Here is a 23,537-nt window from a genome sequence, read left to right on the forward strand (position 1 = left end):
TTTACTTCCCATTTTGAAGCCAAGAATCCGAGCCCTGAGCTTTTTTTTAATTAAATCAAACCTGTTACATTTAAAAATTCTTCAGTTCTTAGTCTTAGGTCCTGGCTAGGATCACATATGATGGCTGCTAGAACATTTGGTTTCCTCTTTTTGCCAGTTTCAGCTTTAAAATTATTTTGTTCCTGAAGGTTGATTTCAGGGCTAAGCTCTACAAACTAGGAAGGAGTTGTGGGAAAGAAGGCTGGGCTGGCCCATTCTTCACTTGGATCAATTCTAGACCCCTTCCACTCTGCACCCTTTCGTGCCAGGGTCTCAATAAGATATGCTTCAAATAGAAGCTTAGATAACCAGGCAATGATCAACTATCCCCTCAATTTGCAGGGGTGATTACTCTAATTTGAGTTTTACCAAGATTACGCAATTTATCAGCCTAGTATGCAGAGTAATCTTAACAAACATGTGCTAAATCCTTGTAATGTCCTTCAACCAAACATTATTTTCTGGTTACTACCCTTGGCTCACCACCATAGGTAACGATAGGGTGTACAGAAGTAAAGATAGCTTGAAGCTCTCTTGTGTTCTTTCCAGTGTCATAGTCACACAACATCTTGCTTAGACTGCTGTATCCCAATAACCTTGTTGATTTCATAGGACAACTCCAGGCTACAACACCTCGAGCTTTGTCCTGATCTCAGGAGTCAGATGCTTATCTGCCATGTATTGTCCTGTTCTGACATTGTCCTGAAAAAAAAAAAAGAGTTTAGTAAACTTGCTGGACTGTTTTATTTTTTTATGGTACCATTTATTTCAGGAACCTGCTTACTGACTTACGACTCCAAAACTTTGACCTTTGCTTTGCATTACAGAATCTTACTTTTTATCATGAAAAATATATGAGGAGACTGAGACCCTTTTGTTGAGGATATGTCAGTTAGGAGAAGCTTGGGTCTTAAAGAGCAATTCCAGGCAACAAGTAAAACCAACTGTAAGCTGCTGATGGCAACCAAATTTTACAGAGTTGCTCACCTCATGTTGGAGGTTGCTTTCTAACTCTGTTGCTAAAAGTATTGCATTTAGGTGTCCAAGTGGGGTTGGAAACTGATGGTTATAAGGAATGTTTAGGTCCTGGCAGAGTTTCCCAATAACCAGACTATCTAAATAGAAAAATAAAGAAAGCAAGAAGCCAGTAGGGAGTGTGTATGGGAACATTTTACCTCTTGCATTACAGCAGATGAACTTAAGGGGTTCCCAGATAATTATCTAAATAAAGAAATCAAGAATCCAGTAATGGGGCATGTTTGTGAACATTTCTTCTCCTGCATTGCAGCAGATAACCTAAAGGGGTTCCTAGATAACAAACAAAAATGAGTGGGTACACTGGGGCACCACATCTACGCCCAGATCTAAAATTGAATCTCCGAACATGGAGACTTAGTTCTCTATACACAGGCTATAGCTACATTTTTAGGTTTCTTAATGGAACAAGGTCTTCCTCCACAAGTCTACCATTGTCATCTAACCCAAGCTAACATTTTTACCTTAGATTGACTTATCTGGAAAAAAAAAATGTTCTGTTTTCTGTCTCTGTACCTGCAGAATGTCCCAGCAGTGTGCCTCCAGACACCGAGATCTCAGAATGGGTAAACCGTTGATTCTAGAACATTGGCTCAGTCACAAGATGGTTCCCTCTCCTCTGCCTGTGTTCACTTCAACACAGGGTGTTGCTGCTGCTGTGTTTATATAAAGATTATTCTGAATTATTAGACAGTATGGAATGTCTTTCTTTCTTAGAAGTGTTTATTTAAACTTACAATCTAAACAGCTGGAAGGTCACATCAACGTGAAGAAAGCTTATAGAGCTGTTTGAGGTTTGTGTCAAGTAATATCTGAATCACACTTAATTCTTGTAAACAATTTCACCGTACCAGATAAAAAGAGATCGGACATCTGTATATACATACTTTGTTCATATCTGCTTGGTGATTGCACTGCAGTGTAAGCTTGGACAAACTTTAGGGAAGTGACAACATGGGTGAAAAGGGTTCAGAGATGATAGGACCAGGCCAAACTTGTGGAAAGGATGCAAAAGTTTTGGACTTGGGGCACCAAACTGACCCTGTATATTTTTCTTCAGGTGTTTTAAAATATTTACTTAAAATGTTTTGTAATTTTTATAAAGTAAAACATAAATCCACAACTTTTATTAGACCTAAATGTTTTGTTGACCACATACTACTGGCCCCTCTCTGCTTGCCTTTTTGGGTTACCAGTGTCCCTTTTCTCATTTGATGAATTTTGCTTTCTCAAGTACTACTGTTTTGTTCCATCACCTTACAGAGAGAAGACAACTACTTCAAACCTGATTTTCACCATTTTGGTGTGTGAGCTTTGCTCATGCAGGGCCAAGAAGCAAGTTAACTTTAAATCTGGAAAATCCCCCGCTACCATTATTTTTTAAAGTGGGAGCTGCTTTTTTAAGTTTTTACTATAGCAGATTAATTAAAAAAAAAACTTGAGTTGGGTTTTAATGTAGAACTCCAACACAGCCCATAATTAACTATTTTTGCCTACCTGCTATATTATTCTTTTGCTGGGACCCAAAAGAAAGCTCTGTGCCCCCTTGGAAATATTAGAGTCATAGCTAACAGGGCAAAGTATGGACACCCCAGGTTTTAGATCTGGAAGATAGAAGAAAAGTTCAGGATATGCTTAGGTTACATGCAGAGAACAAAGCAAACCTGTGCATTTGGGCCAAATGGGCAAAAGGGCAGGTTTGCTCTATGGTAATTATATAGCTAAAAGGAAAGATAAGTTCATGACATTTTTAAGTTTGAATAACTGAATTAAAAGATGATTTTTAAAAAAACTATTTTTGAATGAGTTGTTGGTCTTTGTGAGTGCCCATTCTCACATGCTCATGTAGGAATGCTGCAACACTATAGATTTAGGTTGGTACGAGCAAGTTGTAACAGGCCTTTGTGTACACTGAGCGCCATCAGTATGTGTCAGCAGGAAGATAACAGTTTACTGCAGTGTGTGGTAATTATTTTCACAGAAGTATTAGCAAACATGGAGTCAGTGCTCATTAGCTTTTCTGTGTACGCAGCTGGGGTTGTATTATTAGGGCTGGACTGTGGACAATCTAGGAATTCTGGAGGAGAATTCACTTAAGGCAGAACATTATTCCACACTACAACATTCCAGTTGGCAGAGTTGTTAAAAAAAAACTGTATTTATTAAAAAAAATAAGCTCCAATTTCAAACTCATTTGTCCCACAAACCATTGGTCCGTAGGATGGAAGCAATAGTGTAAAGCTCCTTGGGGTGATGTGTACAGGTCCTGTTTAATACAATGAATCTCCCCTGGATGTGGGACACTTATTGGATGAGTCATCTGCTGGCTTTCTAATATTTTCGCTCACTTGGCAATATTTTACCAATAATGTTAATCTACTGCTGGTAAGTACAAGTTTTGAATTATACTACACCTTCCCGTTGCATAGTCTCATGTTCTTCACTTCAGTAGACAATGTCTGGAGCCCAGAAGCACTCCTTTCTAACCAATTTACATTTTTAGTTTTTGGGCAATAAGAAAGGGAGGGTTCCATATTTCTTCCACCCTAAGACAGTGGTGCTTTGAACGTGAGAACACATTTGTGTGACCCTTTTTAGTGCTAATCAGAAAAGGAAGATTACAATTTTCAAAGCTAAAAGCTACTGAGACTGTTTCTCAAAACTAGGAACCCATTTTTTATACATTTTTGCATCCTCTGTTTTAAGGCCAGAAATGGAGGTTGCCAAGGTTATTCTTCTTTTGTAGAAGACACTTTTACTGAACTTTCACATGCTTAGTTATGGGGCCAGTCATGAAGATGCCACCTTCTGCCATCATTTAGAGGGCGGTACCTGGAAGCCAAACTTTTCTGATCCTCAAGTTTTTCAGCAGTATGTTATGTTTGTGGAGGCTTTCTGTCTACTCTTTTCCACTGTCTATTTTTTTTTCATGCTCATGTATATTAAATTGCGTAAGCCTTTGTGTTAATGAAAAGGCAGGTTAATTCTGAGCATCGTAAAGAGTAATAAAGTATTAATGAAATCCCCTATCATAATGAGCCATTAAATGATAAACACTGTCAGTGTTGTAAAGTTTAACCATCTGCCTCGGCAGACAGATGTATACCGCAGCTTGTTGGCGGTGGATGGCACTTGTGTAAAATACTTCTGGGTACTTGACCGTAACACCCCCGGAATGTGCTAAGTGTTTCTCAAACTTTTACTGCAGCACAGAGAACAAGAGTATGACCTGTGGCATACTGTATAAGATTTATGTCTGCGACGAGCTTCCTTTTTCACGGAAACTGCTATTGAAGTAGCATTGTATAGAGAGTTGTGGGTTTATGCGAGAAACATATTTTTTGTTAGTCTATAGATGTATAGAAAATCATAGACGGTACCATTTACAGTTGTAAGTTTTTATGAAAGCCTTTTCGTTCAGGCATGTAGTCATACAAATAAGATAAAGGAATATATTCTGTAGGCCCATTTCTTTCTATTTCCAGGTCAGTTCCCTTGACTCTGTAATTGGAAAGTTTTGAATTCACAGGCAGAGATGTAAAACAAGCCCTGAAAAGGTTTGCATTTATGATCATGTAGCTTGTAGTCAAATAAGGACTCAAAGTCAAATAGTCTGTTTTGGCCTCAATACCTCCAACTCATGCATTTTGCTATTTGGCTCTTGAAGTTGTCCGTCTTAGGATGGTGTGTACTCGAAAATCCTAGTGCTGTTCGCTCCTCCAGCCAATCAACAAAGTCAGTTTTCAGAAGTTGAAACAGAATAGGAAAACCTCTGAGGAAGTTAATAGAATAGGATACAGAAGTATTAGTACTAGAATTTAGGTCTTTTTTTTTTTTTTTTATTTTTGCCTTTGGCAACCCTACCATGGGTACAGGTTTACATAAAACATTACTTAACATACAAAATGGGTATCGATGGTTAATTGCTTGTTTGTTACATAAATGTTTACATATTTTTGCCATGCAACTTCGCAAGACTTTTCAAACCCAGGGTTAGGCATTCTCAAACAAGGTTCTTTGGAGCCCCAGGGTGTCCTCCAGAGCTTGCTAGTTAAATTTGCCTTCTATTTAATGATACCTGCATAGTTATTGGGCCACTTGATAAAATGATAAAACCAGCTGCATGACTCTTAATGTTTTTAGTTGTCTATAATAGTGGTATTCTAGCCAACACTGTAGAGGGGCATTATTTCCACTGACCACCAGTTTGAGAGAATTTTACCCACTGACCCCCAATAAATTATTTTTTTCAAGGATTTTCCAAGACCTGAAAATTATTTCAAGGGTTATTCAGGAGTAAAAAGGCACAGAAAGGCTGCCCTAAATCTATGTTTTCCAACTTTATTTCCTGTGAATGTAGCTATAGTTGTTTGGGCTTTTAGAAATCTATCCCTCCATAACTACCTTCATAGTCATGAAAAAGTTACTATTGTATATTTATCAAAATTTTCAAGCTCTTACAGAAATGAAGCATTTGCGTGTATACCAGTTAAACCTCTTTTCCTTCAGTTGCAATCAGGTCTTTTCTGGTGACCTTGACGTGAAATGAGTTTACAATTTATTTACACAAGATATAAATTTAAATGAAATTAAATAAATTTAAATAATCATTCCTCACGTTTAGGGTCCTTTATGATCCTTATTAGTTTACTTTCCTGTTAATAATTTCACTTCCATGTCATACATTTTGTAAACTAAGTTTGGTAAGGTAGACATATGTGGCCCTTACCTTCCTTCTTTTGACCATTATAGTTTGTTTTGGCTATTTTGAAACTAAATTTGAGCTAAAATCAATACATGTTCATAAAAACAAAGGATTTGCAAAGTCTAAAGCTGCGTACACACTTGCAATTTTTGTCGTTGGAAAGGATCTTTCACGATCCTTTCCAACGACAAGGGGCTGCAAGATGCATGAACGATGCTGTACATACAGCACCGTTCATGCTCTATGGAGAGGGGAGGGGGGAGAGCGACGGAGCGGCACCCTGCTGCGCGCTCTCCCCTTCCCTTTCATTACGATCGGCTGTCGTCCATCGTCCGTGGATCCGGCAGGTCGGTCGTCCGGACGATGGACGACACCGACTGTACACACGGAAGATTTTCGCCGATGCCGATTATCGGGCGATAAAAATCTGCCGTGTGTACGTAGCTTTAAATTTGGTGATCTTTTTTTTTTCTTTTTCTTCTCTGGAACACTCTGGTGGAAGTGAACTTTTGTACACAAGCTGTGGGGTGCTTTCAAAATACAATGAACTGGAATACTTTGCACATTTTTTTTTTTATATCCCTGGGATGTGTTTTATCTTACTCAGAAATAGTTCACATTGACAGTCTATTTGTGTTCTGATTACTGCCTACCAGCTCCCCTATTTCAACTACTTGGTATCCAGTGGCACGTGCAGGTGGTTTTGAGAGGCATTTCCTGGTGTCCATCAACTGCAGAAGATGTTTTCTTGCATTGCTATTGTCTTGCACAGGAACTAAAGATGCATAAGAAGTGAAGGCATAAAATATTGTTTGTACTACTCTGTCTTAAAATTTTCTACAATGTCATTCATATGCTTAAAAAGCTGCCTTAAGTAAACTTTTGGAACCCACAACCGTCCATGTGATCAAACCCATAACTTTGAAGTTCAGATAGACACAGATTAAATTGACCATAGCTTTGGCTATTCTATAGCTAATAAAAGTTATGCTTTCTTATAAAATTATTGCTATTGAATATTTTATTAAAGAAAAAATCTTTTGATTTTTCTTTCTTTGGAATAAAATTGTGCAATTATTGTTATGTTAATTGTCAAAGTGCTGTAGCGTTTTTAGGGGGGATTTCTATAGCGTAACCCACAATGTGGCCCCTTTTGGATTTATTCTACTTAATTTGGTCCACAGTTCCATTTCAATTGGATGTGCCTGATGTAAAGACGGAGCGTATCCTATCGGCCTGTGCCGCAATAGTCGTCATGGTAACCTCATACACGCAGCCTAAGGGGGCCTGCATGCCGTAATGGATGAGAAGCTGTACAGCATAGATAATTTGGCTTTATTCAATAACATGCTGCAGTCTTCGTCCAATTCCAAGAAACATGTTTGTAGCCTGGTCTACAAAATGAAAGTGGCCATCTGGTTTCTTGGTATTGCAGTACTTAGTTCTAGTTATTAATTAAGCTTTTCATTGCTTCTAATACTGGTGCCTTTTAATTGCCAAAAACAAGGACATTTGCACATGCTAGTCTATTTTAATTACTCTAAAACTTTTGACAGGGGAAATATGAAGGCCGTTTTGTGCAGATGTCATAGGCAGTGCCTGGTGTTAGAGATTGTATGACGTGTGCCATCCTTGATTCAACATTTCATTAATATGTCCTGGTTGAACTGCGTGATCTGATCCAGCTTCTGTTCATCTGTTCACCCCCTCCTCTATTCTATCCCTACCTAGCGTTAAATAACACAAGGATTAAGTCATGGCACAGTCAAATCTCTTAGTGTAGTCTTACTGCAGTGTGACCAAGACCTTAGAGGACCAGACAGTAGAAGACATTAGGACACGGGTAATCAGCTTTTACTGCTGCTGTAGTTATTAATGGAGCTCTAAGCATCAGTTTCAAACTGGTATATGTAAAAGAGCATTTGCTAGCATTCATGAATGACTTATATGAAAGCTTTGGGGATTAACGGAAATAAAAATGTCTTCCATTAGGTTAGTGTGGTGTGGGGATCCATCAAGACACAGCTGGCTGACCTAGTGAAAAATACAAACAGTTGCTCCTTTAATGCTGTCCACTGTACTTTGACTAGCATCCCCCATTGGGTATGGCTTATTAAAGCTCTCCAAGACAGTAGAGGATAAACATATAAAGGGGAGAACCTGGGTGATCCAGCAAAACCTAGAATGAATCTGGTTTAGAATTAAAAACATTTGCAAAATAATGGCAAAATATTTTTGGGAAATCCATATCCAGGTTTCCTGGATCAACCAGGTTATGCCATAATAGTCTGTCTCCTCCTCTTTTCTTTATTAAATCAGGCCCTGTACATGTATGTCTGCTCATGCATGGCTTGAAACACAAGGCTATCATGCTTTTCAATATGAGCTTCATACATATTGCCCTAATGACTTTGGCATATGAGTGGTATAATAAGTCCAAAAATCAAAATAAAGCCATGAAATACATACAGGTGATTTTTTTTCACCTTGTCTTTTCATCCAAGTGTAGCTGTCATGCACCAATACATCCCCACTGCTTCATATTGTTGATAGTAATCTTGTGTTTTGGGAAATCAAGTTTGAGTCAGGTGCTTGAGAAGGTCAAATGTTCTCCATGCCAAGGACCCATTGTGAAGTTTTAAACTTTCTGTGTTTAAAAATATGGCCAACAAGTAGCTGCCGAATATTAACCTATTCAGATCTCTAAACAATGCTGTGTATTGGTTGTTTTGTCATATTATATTATATTAACCATATAATATTAATAGTTATAGTGTTCTCCCCGGCCCCTTTTAGCAACAGGTACTTTTCAGTAACCAATCCTCTGTTTTTGGGTGTTTACTGAAAACTTGGGTCACAATACACAGGCAGCCACCCACCTACAGCTTCTTCCCCATCCATCTTAAAAATAATTCTGGAGAGAATACTGAGCTTTATAATTTCTTATAAATGATAATTAATGGGGTAAGGTTCAGACTGATGCTTCGGCCACCTTTTTATGTATGGGTTAAATACTATACATCCAATAAGCGATGTAACTGTTCCAATAATAGATTTTGTCATACCCTGTTGTGTCTCTGGAACAGCAAGTGAAGGAAAAATCTCACAAAGACATAGACCGCACAAAAAAATAAATAATTAGGGTATGTAACTATTTCAATCTTTATTTAAAACTAAAAAGGAAAAATGTTTGTTGTAGAAAAAATACCTTTTTTATAGAAAGTCTGCAACCTTTAACATTAAAAAATAGGGATAATTATGAACAATGAGTAGATAGCAAATATAAATCCAGTTCAATTAAGGTATGGAAACTTTTGCTCATGTTATTTATCTTGTTATTGTAAATGTTAATGGATCCTTTATATATGACAATTTGGACTCCTGGTGGTCCTGCAAATTATGATAGGGGATGAACAAAGCAATGTTAAGCAATTGGTTTAAAAAAAATTGTATATAGAACGTATTCTTCCCCTAAGTAAATCAAGAGCATAGCGTTTCTTAATCAGGCCACCTACAACGTGCGTCATGGTGCCAGTGTTGATATAACGGAGGGCTCGGGGGCTGTTACAAGGTAGGAGATTAATATCTCTTTTGGTAACTGCAGCAGCTGGAGTGTGACAAATTCTGTCAAAATATCTGCTTTCTTGTTGCCCAATTCTAGCACGGCATTTGTTAAACATTTCATCCTCGTTAGTTTAATTTCCTAATCTCTGTAAATTCCCCTGTCACCGCTCGAGAGGTGCCCTAGGCTGACCCCGGCTGTCCTGGCATTTCTCTTCTCCTAGACTTCTCTGCCAAGGGAGTTTTGCCACAGGCCCTGTAATTTCAAGATTTCTTCATCCTTTAACTTTTTTTATAGACTGCCTCTGCCCACCTGTCAATTACACAAACCAAAGCAATCCACTCTTTTGTGGTCGGTGCATTTCATTTTAGACAGAAGCCTGTAATTGTCAACATCGCCATATGGGTGGAGGCACAAACTTCCCTTTTTATGACCTCAAAAGTTTGCCTGTTGTGTAAAAGTTCACAGTAAACTTTTCCAAATTCATTTATAACTGTTGCAAGTCCCTTAAATTAAACTTTTTATATTAAATTTTTTATACTACCTGCCCTAATCCCATCAAATTTCTCTTCTTTGCAACAAAAGCACTAGTATTGTGCAGGAATTCACAGGATTCCCATCCTTCTACCTACATGGTTGGCTCTCCACTTTTCTTAGAAAGCTGTGCAGAGTTGGAGGAACAAGTTTAGGCATCCTTAACAATAAAGCCCATTGTAAGGTTGTTATACTTATAAACATTTGTCTTACAACCAGGGCTGGTTTTGGGGACTTTATTGCTCTTTTACTAGTAAAACTTCAATGAGACACAACATCCTTTCTCTATCGGGTTTATTAACTCCAATAACAGACATTCATGGTTACCACTGTACAACCATAAAGGAACCCCCCTCCATAATCAAGCTAACTTACTCTGACATCAGCTGCTTGCTTGTTGGTTCTCGCAATCCCTTAAAGAAGCCAAGTGGGTGAAACGCGTCAAGACTGAGACCTCTCGCTTACCCTATGTTTATGCTGTTTTCAAAACACAGTTTGTGACCCATTTAGTACAGCAATGAAACTGTGTCTACCCAGCCAGCTAGTTCCTCATTGGTTGGGACGTATTGCATGACTTACCCAATGTATTGACTAACCACCAATCTATGTAAGAAAGTGGCCTTTTGCTTTGTACACCATTAAGGCAATTTACATATGATTGCCAAAAAACCTCTCTTTTCTTTCTCTATTTCTTTGTTTTTTAAGGGTGCAGGCAGCTGGAATGCTGTGCATGTGGGGTTCCTGCTTTATAGTTGTCTAAAACTCTAAAACTGTCACTGTGTACCATTGGGTGGCTGGTTGGAAGGTAAATCCTTCCACATAGCACAGTGTTTAGGAAGAACCATAAAAAACTTATGTGAATATCTACAAAACATATAGTAGATATATAAAAAGTTCACTTGGAGGGAAGTGTTTTGTTGAGCAAGAAAACAAAATACCTGGAAAGTCACGTTAAGGCACGTTTGTTTTCATGAGAAAGATGGAAGCTTATATAAGCATATCACACCTGTGCAAAGAGCATTTTTGTTTTCCTTGAATCAGCTGCTGGTAGAATGTTTCCACTGAACATAACAAAATAACATTGTTCAGCAGTTTGTACACACAGCCTGCTATCATCACTGACCGTACATGCTGAGAATTATGGGAGATTATTCAAGATTGCAGTATTATATTCTCCAAAAAGTAAGATTACCACCAATCCAAATTTCACTAATATTTTCCTTGTTTTTACTACTTTGGTTCTTATATAGATAGTAAATATATGGTCCAGCTGCCTATTACACATCTGGAGGCTACCCAAGTTCCTATGGAAGCTTATCAACAACTGTCTTTGGCCACCATTCACCTCTTTTGAGGAAAGTGACAGGTTATCTTAATAGCCATCCCACTGATATCCTTGTGCACTTCTGCCAGATCCCTCAGAAAACAACTTGGTAATTGTATGTTGGGGGGAGTATGTAACCTTCTACCAATTCACCCAGGAAGGTGCCTACAGGATTAAGTGGTCAACCATCAGTCATCTTTCACTTGAAGGATGGAGAATGTCATTAGCCTTTTTTAAGCTTCAATAAGCACTTTACAAATCCTTCAGGTGAAAGATGACTGATGGTTGACCACTTAGTCCTGTAGACAGCTTCCTTGGTGTATTGATAAAAGGTCAATTCCAGATATTTGGAGTGGAAGGGGAGTAAAGTAAAGATATAGTGGTGGGTGGGTGTCCTGCAGCAACATTGGTCTCCTAAATGTGCAAAATACCATATTACCTTCAGACCATCATCTAGTGATGTGGATCCCGTCCAAATTTTTTATAGAGCCCAGTGAATGCAATCTCCCATAATGTTACTTATAGCATTAATCTAGATTATATTTATAATTACCAAACCTGTCCACAAATCCTACCACTGGGTCCAGTTTATGGATATCCACAGAGGTAGCTAAACCACACCGATAGAGAACAAACTTTAGGACTTGGAGCCTCTCTTACTTACATATTTAATGGACTAATGTGATGTAAATGTTATATTAACCCTAAATATATGCTCACCTAAAGCACAATGTTTGCCTTCAGTGCGCTGAATTACGCAATACGCTTCTGCAGAATATTTCACAATTACAAAGCTCAATGCTCTGGGCTTGGACAGAACATTATAACCCATAACAACCTATTCTTGACATGTCACAACCAATTTTCCGTCATGCTGTTTTGGCAGACTTGCTGGCATACTACATTATAAACACAATAACAATCCTTTGTCAGTACAGTCTGCTACTTTATTTCCTAATGATAGGATTTGATACAAGGAACATGCCTTGGCTTTGTTACTTGACATACAGCAGGTAATTGGTGGGCATGTCTGCTGTGCTGCGATGATGTTGTGTTGTTTGATGATGCAACAGTGCCTCCTTCTGTTTGTGTGCAGTAGTGCGATAAGAAACTTTATCCCTTTTTTACCCCTGGAAAGAAAATTCCAGGAATGTTAAACACCTCTGTGTTTTGAAATGGTGTTCTTTGTGTTATAGGAGAAGACTTATATTAAGTTATTTTAATAAACCAACTGAATGATGTTAGTGAAGAGTAAATGAGGGGTTGAAAATGTAGGAATTACCCGGATTTGCCTTTCAATGAAAAGGTAATGACTTCTGTGATCAGGGAGAGCTGGTAATTCTAATGTATTAGTGGATATTATAATGTAGTAAGTATCTCACTACTAGTATTGTTAACAGGTTATACAACAGAGTGTGAATCAGCTCCACCCAGCCTTTGGGCTGTAGGTAATGTGTTACTTACCCTGAACTTGTGTATAGTATTCTATTTCAATTTAAACTCTTTTGTTTTTCAGGGGCAACAAGAGAAGTTGGTTCTGCTTTGACCCGGATGTGCATGAGACATCGTAGCATAGAGTCTAAACTGAGACAGTTTTCCAGGTATGGCACTGTATATGTTGATTTTAATTCTTACCAGTATTTACCGGTATATAGTGCTGACTTGTAAGTCTTGTACGGTTTATTTGTCCTGCTGACTCCCATTGTAAAGACAAGTCATCTGAAGCTGCTTCTGTTCTCCGGTTACATGTCTGCCCCTTTATATACATCATTATATACAATGCAGGACCAGAGGGCACTGATTCCCTGCATTGCACCTAATGAACTTGAGGGCCTTCAATATTCCTGTGCACCAAGTGCTAGAGTAAGTATTATTACTTACTCTACTAGACCCCCATACTTGTACCCCTACTAGATTCCTCATGGTATGAATGAACCTTAAATGAGAAAGGGAATGGAATAGATTTAATTCTTTAGGTAAGCACATACTTTAAAGTCACCAATAAAGGCTCCAATTTTCTGCCCTTACAGGATCCTATTACTTTAACATTTGGAACAGGAGGCACTACAAGTAGTCGGTATATCCAATGTAATTTAAAGTATATTTAGCCAAAACTTTTTTTAATTAATTTTAAACAGTAGCAAAGAGGCTCCATGTCAAGTTTTTATTGTTTTTATGTCTTAACGGGGGCAGATTGACCCTCACGATTCCCCTCAGTGGCCATTGTTTTTGGCTTGTATATAATGTTTATGTTTTCATAAGTATGCTCTAAAATTTTTAATAAATGATGAATTAGGTGTAATAAATGTAGAGTTTCCTAGATTTACCAAGAGATGGGGTTATAAAAGACCAAGACTGTGTACACACATAAAATGATTCTCGTCTGATACCAGTGGTCAGTCTCATCTCGGGATGGATCCATTAATGATCGACAGTGAACTGCTGCTGTACAAGGCAATGGAGATGTAGTGCCGTTTGCTCATTCTCCTCCCTCCCCTCTCCATAGAACAAAACAGCGCTGCGTGTACAATGCTTGTCCATTCATCTGGCATGCTTTTGTTGCTGGAAATGACCACTAAAGATCATTTCCAGCTACAGAAATTGCACGTGTGTACGCAACCTTAGCATAATTATTTTATCTCTCTGCTGCTTATCAACTGTTGAAATAAGGGGCCTGATTTATTAAAGCTCTCCAAGGCTGGAGAGGATACACTTTCATCAGTGAACTTGGGTGATCCAGCAAACCAGGAATGGATCTGGTCCAGGATTAAAAACATTTGCTAACAAATAGCAAATTACTTTTAATAAATCAATTCCAGGTTTGCTGGATCACCCAGCTTTGCAGATGAAATTGTATTACAAATTATACACAAGATTTTAAATAATTAAAAATCAAATGTAAAATACTGAACATTTAATTAAATATTTACATTTTCTGTGTTGCTGTATTCCTGTCATTTTCTACAAACATGACAAAGCTCAGATGTTTGAACACGGTTTTTCCGAATCACTGATTTTTGGAGCTGCTGTATTTTTCAACCTTGTCAGAAAAAGACAAAAACCTATGCAAACATTTACCTACCTACCTGCCCTAAATTTAATCATGCAGTTTTTTGTTCTTTTTTAAATGATGATGTTGCTGTAAGGAATGCTGCAGGCTGATGACATTTTATGTTTTATTTTTCATTCTAGCGCTCTGATTGACTGTCTGATCAATCCGCTGCAAGAGCAAGTAGAGGAATGGAAGAAGGTTGCTAATCAGCTCGACAAGGACCATGCTAAAGGTAGCAATTACCGGAACTCATTAAAAGGTCAAACCAATGTATATCTGCCATTAAAAGAGCTTTTTATTTATACAGAAAATGTTTAAGATACCTGCAGCACACAGGTCATTTTTTTTCAGATTGGTGTGACCAGGGAATTTTTGCCCTATGGGCCCCTGAAAGCACATTTTGAGTCACATCCATATTAACAAAAAGCACCCTTCTGCTTTGACACAATAAAATGTAAATTATGTCCTACTTTAGTTTTGGATTAAGTAGGCTATTGTTAGGACCCATGTCTGTGTTTTTTTTTGTTTTTTTTTTGTTTTGCTGTGTTTTTTTCTAAAGCCAGGGGAAATCTCCTCTTTGATATCTCCAGAACAGCTGTCCAGTTGGGAGTGTGATTCTTCTCAGTGGGGAAACAGACCTGACAGGTCTAAACCCTCACTATTCTACCCAATAATTAAAAAAAAAATTGACTTGGCTATGCATACACTTTAAAGTGTACCTGTAATTGGCTTTCCAGACCTCTTGAAAAATAAATGTACTAAGTTGTCTGTAAGCCATAGCGGACAGTTGCAACCTTAACCCTAATACTTATTAATTTGGAGCATAAGTACTTGTCCCTGGGCAAACTAGAGGTGGGTATACGCTGCTTGTTAATGATAGCTGTGGTTGAGGGGCCACAGTGGACGTATGTTTGCCAATCCATGGGAATTCAGGCCCAATCTTCAGATTAAAACAAAGCCTTTTATTGCTCTATAGCCTGATCTAAATATTATTGTGGACAAAGGCTGGTTATTAGAAATTTGATGAAATCATCCAACCTGAATTAAACCAACGCATATTTAATATGGGCATGTGGAAGTCTGGATTGCCAATATGATCATGCAAGAAAGCAGAATAGTCATTATATTATACCCATTTCCATGGCAAATTCATGTTTTTCAATGACAATGTATGTGCAGTAGAATATAAATCCTTAGGCTAGCTGTATATATTAATATTATTTGCCTTGTTTTTTCAGAATACAAAAAGGCTCGTCAGGAAATCAAGAAGAAGTCATCTGACACTCTTAAACTTCAGAAAAAGGCCAAGAAGGGTAGGTTCCTCCACCATTTCTGTAATGAAGGGCCTTTGTCCACATTATTGGAAGAAACCAAAACAAAGCATTATTGGGTTTAATTGTGCATTCAATTTACACATTTGTATCTATAGAAGTTAGTTGCTAGGAAGAAGCTTTGTTTCCTTCTGCAGGCCCAAAATCCTATTGAGCATTTGTTGCAGAGCCATGACATGGTCATCTCCACCCCTCTATCTATGCTTTCCCTGTGTTTTTCACCTCCTTTCTCTGCTTCATCAGTCCACTCTTAACCCCTGTTCATGTTTTTTTCCCCCTTTCCACACTCCATCCCCAATCCAATATCCTCACAGTTCACTGGCCACTGATGTGCTCACTTTGGGCTTGAGGAGAACGAGTAGAGCTTGGTTCCAAAGTTGGGAAATTTAAGCCATTAGTATTGAATAAAACCAAGATTGGAGGGGCTTTTCTGGCAAAGTAACGCAGCCTGCATCCTATTGATACCATGCATTCACCTATGGCTCTAATAAGGTTATATTTACATGGCCTGTGATGAATGTTGAAAGTTGCCCGAGTGGGGCAGAAAAGAGGCCCCGTCTGCATCTAAAATCTACTTATTAATTTTTCTGAATTCATCTTCCTCCTTTTTACAACAATATGTTTATTACCAAATTACAGGTGGGCTTTAGAATTTATGGACTCATTTCCAGTATGAAAACAATAATAATCTTCATTGGCAGCAGAGGGGAGTCCTTCATATTACCGGATATGTTTAATAACCCGGCCTCTGTATACTGCTGGCTGTACCCTGAGGTGGTTGATTTTATGTATTGATTTCCACTCCTCCAGACTTCACACAGACAACAGTGTAGTAAGTCATTATCCTTCCATATAGCATTCTAGGGGAGTTTTGTAGTTTCCATGGCAACTACAGCCTGCGTTTAGTGACAAGAGATCCGCGTTTGCTTCTCACACTGCACAAACCCCATTGTATGAACACTCCGAATCTGAAGAAACTGCCAATATTTGCTCTGCCATTTGTTAGATTGGATTTTGTCTCTCCAAAAGAAACCAAACGTTTCATAAAATCACTTATTTTTACTACATCAAACATGGCGATCAGAAATGTGTTCACTTAAATAGAGCCTCCGGTCATTAATATAGGGGCCTTAGGGTACGTCTGTTCTTGGGTTTTAGAAGCCTGCTCACCAGAAAGCAAAATCAATGGGAGAGCATTCTGTTCCTTATAATAAGGCCCTATTGTAACTGTAACAAATTTGTGTCTTTATAATAAGGTCCCATTCTTATGTTCAGTGAATATATATATATATATATATATATATCTTTAACTATATCTTTGTATAGGAATATGCCTTATTCTAGGATTGGAATTTCTTCTCTATTTTTGTTCTGAGAAGATAAATTCCACCCTCCGTTTACATGATATTTGAATTAAATAGAATCCTTCCATCGCTTGTCTATCTCCAATTTTATACACACTTTCATCCACCCAGTTGTCTCTTGTGAAATCAACATACATATACAGGAAAAAGGAGTTCTGCTCTGATAGGACAATCAAAGCTTAGGATAATTGATCCGGAGGGATTTACACCTCCAAGCCATTTTTATTTTATAGAGTGAAGAAGATAGCAAAGCATGCTAGGAGAGAATATTTGGAAAGTGTCAGAAGCTTTTCCTTTATTTTCTTATATCTTCTTTAATTCCTATAGAGTTGTACATAGTTCAAGGAAAGGAAAGTATGTAACACAAACTGTAAGGTAGAAAGTGTGTTTTAAAGGGGAACTACAGTGTAGGATTCCTTAATGCCAAATGGTGCCCTAGGGAGGTAAGAACCTTTTCACCAACCCCTTCCCCCTTGATTGACATCAATGAGGATTACAATAGACACAAAATAGCCTTCCATTTGTATTGTCTGTGCTGGAATCTTCTAGTCAATCAAATACCAATTATCTACCCCTGTTTCAGTAACAAGCTGGTGCACAGCTAAAACCTATTCAGCTGCCCACCATATTAGTACGAGCATGAGGGGTTGTATCTGGGCCTCCTGGACACAATAGGTTCTAGTGTCATGCCTAGGTTGCAATGCTGATGATCTGAAATTGATGTAGCATATTTAAGAAGGGCATAATTTAAAATTGTTACTGTATTATTTACTTAGAGTCATTATTTTAGGTTCCATACATTGTTTTCAGTAGGTTGGCCAACTTATAGATTTCAATTGTGAGAAGAACCAGTAAAGCACATCTTGCAACTTGTCTAGCATTGCAAAGCATAAAGGAGAATGTCATATGTAATGAGCAAATATGGCTCCTCCTTACATACATTATGTTTCATACATGAAAGTTAATGTTGTCTTATTGTCAAGATGATTGTCTTATTGCGTCTTCTTTTTCTTACACTCCAGAGGGCTGGAGATAGGTTCAATTTATGTACCTAAAATTATAGTAGAAACATTATTTTATTTTATTTCATATATTAGAAAGATTATGCATTGCTTTTAAACTGGGTTGTCTACGACTCTGCAGAGTTTAAGATCCAGACATTGTCTGGCAATTGAATGTGGAGCATGAGCTTCTACGGATAACAGTAATAATTTCCACTGCTAGGTACTATTTGGAGTTGGAAGATTGTATGGAAACTGGTAGATAACAATACAACGGTCAGCTTTAAGAGTCTTCTGACATTTAAAGTAAAGCTCAAATAAAGCCTCACAGTTATAATTTTCAGCATTGACATTTTTTTTCTCAAATCAAGCCATGACTGATTCTCTTGTTCAGTATGAGACTTTTTTCTGGTAATAAACATTCAATAATTGTCACTGAATGCAATCAATTAGATACTGAAGTCTAAAGGAACCTGCAGACACTAAAAGAAACCTAAATAATAGTCACCCGAGATGAACATTCATGATCATATCAGGTAAAAATCATATCCGTGACCCCCAGTCCTGTTTAGCAATCTTTGTTCAGGGATAACACAATGGGGTGCATCCTACTCATCCTCCACCTTCAAATTTTTCCATATGCATATGCTGCCGGGGATGTGCAAGGTCTCCTGGTCCTGAGGAATTAAAAAATTCAAATCAGCCAAGTAAGATTATTTTATTAGAGATAACACATTGCCTGGCCTTTCTGCAATAAAAAACCCATCTGATCTAAATTCTTGTAGTTTTTAGATATAGTTCTGCTTTATGATGATCACTAGGGCTACTTGCTGCAACCCCCTCAGTTGACAAAAACACACCTTGGTGTACCTATTGTGTATGTTCATGGCAATAACTTGTGAGAAGTTTTGGATGGTCTGATAACACTCCTCCATCTGACTGCTGTCTATTATATATAAATTGTTCTTTGCAGGGAGAGGAGACATTCAGCCTCAGCTGGACAGTGCCCTGCAGGATGTCAATGATAAATATTTATTGCTGGAAGAGACAGAGAAGCAGGCGGTGAGGAAAGCCCTGATCGAAGAACGCAGCCGCTTCTGCTCCTTTATCTCCATGCTTCGGCCTGTCATCGTAAGTCCTCATCATGCTCAAATTTATGCACACAGGCACCGTGTAATCCTATTTTTCCATTCACGAGAGCAGAACAGAGAAGCAATGTCTTCCGCTATGTGAACTTATTTAACAAAGAATGGAAAAGAACAGTAGTGTGATGGCTTTTATTTGATTGCATGTGAGAATTTATTTTAAAGATGCCTTTTCCTATTTTCATCTCTTGTTGCTGAGAGATTTAAAGCTGAACTCGAAGCAAACAGCTGAATACACAGAATTAAATAGACAAAGAAATTGTTTTACATACCTAAATATGGCAGACCTGGAGAGCTGAATTTTATCTGCTGTAGTTAAGTTAAACTTTACATGTCTTCTCCCTCCTCCAGCTTATGATTGGATTATGAAAGGAGAAGCAGCAGACTGATGAGCTCACCTTCCTGTAACTCTTTTTATTTGGGTAGCTTAAGAAGCTAAAGCATGGGTGTCAAACTCTGTCCAGCAAAGTTCTTTTTTTTGAATCCTAAATATGAATTGCAGCTGACCCGCCACTGCATTGAAATAGCGCTGCTACTACTATTCCCACCTCTGCCTATGCGTGGCCCCGCATTGGGCTGTTTTATAGACGCAAGTAATGCCAGGAATTGCAGTAGTGGCATCACTCGCGTCTACAGACCAGCGGCCTCTCTGCCTATGTGTGGCCCCATGTTGGACTGTTTGTTAGACGCAGGAAATTGTAGTAGTGGTGCTATTTTAATGAAGAGGGAGTTTCAGCCACTCATAACATTCAGCTCCGCATTGGACTGTTTTCTTGATGCAGGGAATTATACTAGCGATGCTATTTCAGTTTCAAGTTTGGCCCTGGACTTTGTCTAAGTTTTTAATTTTGGCCCACTGTGTATTTGAGTTTGACACCCCTGCTCTAAAGCAAATGTGAGCACTGCAGTGCAACTAATTGGCTCTCTTTGTGCTGCTTTCCCTCCACCATTCTGAGCTAAACTGTTTTGGGATTGAAAGAACCTGATAACAGATCACATAAAGGGGCTTATACTACTTTTAATGATTTTTGATTAAATACAGGGCTGTAATAATTAATTTTTATATGCCTGGTGTTCTGCTTCAGTTTGTTCTTGAACCTGTTTCCTCCCCTTGCAAAAGGGCGGAGCACAAATTCACTTTAAGTAGCATGTTAACCTAAGAGAACTAAAAATTAGATGGCTGCCATGGAGTATGTTGGTAGTTAGAGATGTGAAAATGATATGTGTAACCCTAGCCATTGATGTACAGGTCCTTGTGATTGTATACCTCAGCATCAAAAGTAAAATTACAATATTTTAATGAATGCAGTATACGATAAGGTAAATTCACTGAAACTTAATGTCAAACTTTATATTCAAATGAGCAGTTATCCTTATTCAAGACAGGCCACAAGCAGTAATATAAATTCCATTACATTTATATTTAAAATTACCTTTCCTTTAACAGGAAGAAGAAATCTCCATGCTGGGAGAAATCACTCATTTGCAGACGATATCTGAAGATCTGAAGACTCTTACTATGGATCCACACAAGTTACCCTCTGCTAGTGAGCAGGTTGGTACAAAGATGGCAAGGTAGAAAATAGGAATGATTTATTAGACTGGAGAAGATAGACTATCATGGGAGAACCTGCATCTGGTCCATGGATGAAAACATTTCCCAACTAATAGCAAAAGATTTTTAAGAAATCCATACCACTATTGCTGGATCACACAGGTTCTCCCATGATAGTCTATGTTCTCCAGTCTTGAAGAGCTTTAATAAAACAAACCCAATGCAAATTGATGGGGTTCAATGATGGGTTTCCTTGGCAGTAGTTAAAGACAAAGAGAAATTGTTGTCAATATATATGAAGCATAATGTTCAGTTATTTTAACACTCATTTGTCTAAGTGAGTTGGAGGTGAATTGCATTCCTTCTTGCAAAAGGATCTTGCCAGTACAGAACAATACCTGTTGTAGTTTGCTTCTAATAAGTCCTGTTGTTGTCTGACCACCCACAGCTATTTTGTGAACTGAACGGTGTCAGCCCTGCCCAGTTTTCTCTTGTCAGACATGTAGTCACACTATAAGGACTGAGAGAGGTATCTACTCTTCTTGAAAAAAAACAGGAAGTGTGCACAGGACACAGGAATGTATCTAGATAGTATTTAATATGCATATTTATCATCCTGATGTAATCCTACACACTGCAGGACACAAATCAAGAGAGGCAGGGTCAGCACAAGGCAATCAGATGCTACAGCTTTGTGCCATTCTAACTGATAGGTGAAAAAAGAACAGGGTTGATCCCACCATTGTGATTTGTTTATTATCCCATAATTGGAGTGAAAAGTGAAGCCAAGGTTGTACGAAGGGTGAAGAGGGAATTTACAAATCCCTTAACAGCCACATATTCATATGCGTGTCAAACATCTGACGTGTCAAATTTCTGCGCCCACCATAAGCTTGAATTAATTTTTGATTTCTTATTTTCAAACAGGTGATCCATGATTTAAAGGGCTCAGACTATAACTGGTCTTATCAGACTCCTCCATCTTCTCCCAGCACCACCATGTCTCGCAAATCTAGCGTCTGCAGGTAAGTCTTGGTTTAAATGACAAGATGCCAACTGATGACAAGCTAATTCTATTTTATCTGAAAGATTCTTTTTAGATAAAAGTCTTCAAGGGGAGACAGATGTCTATTCATTATTAGGGATGCTATTTGACCCCAACAAACCAGGAATGGCAATGGCCACCCGACAATTCCAAATACATTACTTTATATGGATGAAAGTTGTGGACTCCCCTCAAAATGACTGGGCTTGTCTATTGAAGAGTAATCATTATGTGTTATGTTATTTACCAAGACAGTTGTGTGCTTTCCACAGTTTAGAAAAAGCTTTTTTTTGTCCCAGCATAACTTTGTACAAAGCCAGGTCCAAAATAAAATGAATATGGTGGAGAGAAGTTTGAGTGCCCTTCACAGAACCCTGACTTCACCTCTCCAATTTCTATCCAGGTCTTCTCATCCAAAATCATTAGTATTTGACCATACAATTGGTGTTTTGGCTGAATTGGCATAAATCCCTGAAATCCTACTGAAATTCCCCCCATATGAGTAGATGAAGGTATAGCTCCAGAGTGGCAGCCAATCTCATATTACTGTCTATAGTGTGGGAATAGGTGCCCAGCAAGCTCTTTTAGGTGTGATGGTCCACATGTTTTTGCCCATATAATGTATTTTAAATTTATTCTTCTGCAGTGCAGAATAATAAAAGTAAAACGAAACAGTTTGGGTTTAATGGTTATTCAATATTAAAGGATCTAAACATCACCAGTTATCACTTGCACAATTTCCTTAGCAGCTTATATGCAGTGCAGGGCCGTGAAAAATATTGTCTATGCCCATTTTTTCCACCTTATGATAATCCACAGCACTGCAAAATGCTGTTACTAGTATTGGTGAATGGTCTTTATGTATTTTTGATGCAGAATCCACTAGACTTTAGGACACACAATTGCCTTGCTAGCATCACATTTTTTATTGCATTATATGGAAAACTCAGAATCATATGCTTGGCCTTTTCCAATGGTGAGGGTGGGTTGGGGTTGTTCCTAAAATCTCTCATTATGAATGATTTAGTCTTTGTAGAGAAAGATGTGCATAAGAAGAATATCCCTGCTTGTTACACAGATCCCTGTGTGTAATAAATTAATTAATGTCCTTGCATTCACCTTAAACTGTTTTGGATCTCTGAAACAGTTGTAATGGCATGCTGTCTTTGGCCTGACTATTGAATGGTTTTTGAACCCCCGGTTATGATTCTGGTAGGTATTTCCCATGTCTCTCCTAATAATGCGTCTTCTCCCTGATGGGAACTTCAGCAGCATGAACAGTCCAGCAAGTTTGTGTTTATCTTTGTGTGCACATACACTGTGTATATATCTGCTGTGAAAGAGATATATACGGATCTGGTACAAGCAGTATCCTACAGATGTTGTATTTAAGTGCAAATATACATCGAGTACATTCCAAGCATTGTAAAGATGCAATGACTGCATCCCACTGCAATGGAACCTGAACAAAAATCATTCTCCAATAGCAGGAATTCATTTTTATCTTAGAAGTCAGCCAATTGCACTGAATGAAATTAGATTTCAAAGACGAAACTCCTCCAATTTACCATATTCCACGGATGTGACATATAACATAAAAGGTTTTTTGACAATATTAGGAATTGGCAGTGTCTGAATGTAAAACCTTAAACACCCTTAAATTACAGAATAGCCTATGTAGCAAAAATATTTGCTTTATCAATGTTTTTTTTTAGTGACATGAAATCCTTAAAGCTATTACTAATGCTCCGATCCTGTGCAGGGCTGCAGTTTATCGTACTACAGCACCGCCTTGTGGTTGAGTTAATACTTGTAGGCCCTATTCACACTTGTGTTCACAGAACT

General features: G+C 38.1%; 1 protein-coding gene across 2 annotated transcripts in view; it reads left to right on the plus strand.

The window, feature by feature from the left end:
- MTSS1 (MTSS I-BAR domain containing 1) overlaps window positions 1-23,537 on the plus strand; it is a gene marked incomplete in the record, with an annotated part of 108,556 nt that overhangs the window by 73,397 nt on the left and 11,622 nt on the right. For both annotated transcript variants that reach the window (XM_072410657.1, XM_072410658.1), the window contains 6 exon segments: window positions 12,716-12,800; window positions 14,392-14,483; window positions 15,490-15,564; window positions 18,921-19,078; window positions 20,540-20,647; window positions 21,575-21,672. In XM_072410657.1, coding sequence (XP_072266758.1) covers window positions 12,716-12,800; window positions 14,392-14,483; window positions 15,490-15,564; window positions 18,921-19,078; window positions 20,540-20,647; window positions 21,575-21,672 — 616 coding nt within the window.

The sequence above is a fragment of the Pyxicephalus adspersus genome, chromosome 5 (genome assembly GCF_032062135.1).
Source record: "Pyxicephalus adspersus chromosome 5, UCB_Pads_2.0, whole genome shotgun sequence".
In the NCBI taxonomy this organism is placed as follows: Eukaryota; Metazoa; Chordata; class Amphibia; order Anura; family Pyxicephalidae; genus Pyxicephalus; species Pyxicephalus adspersus.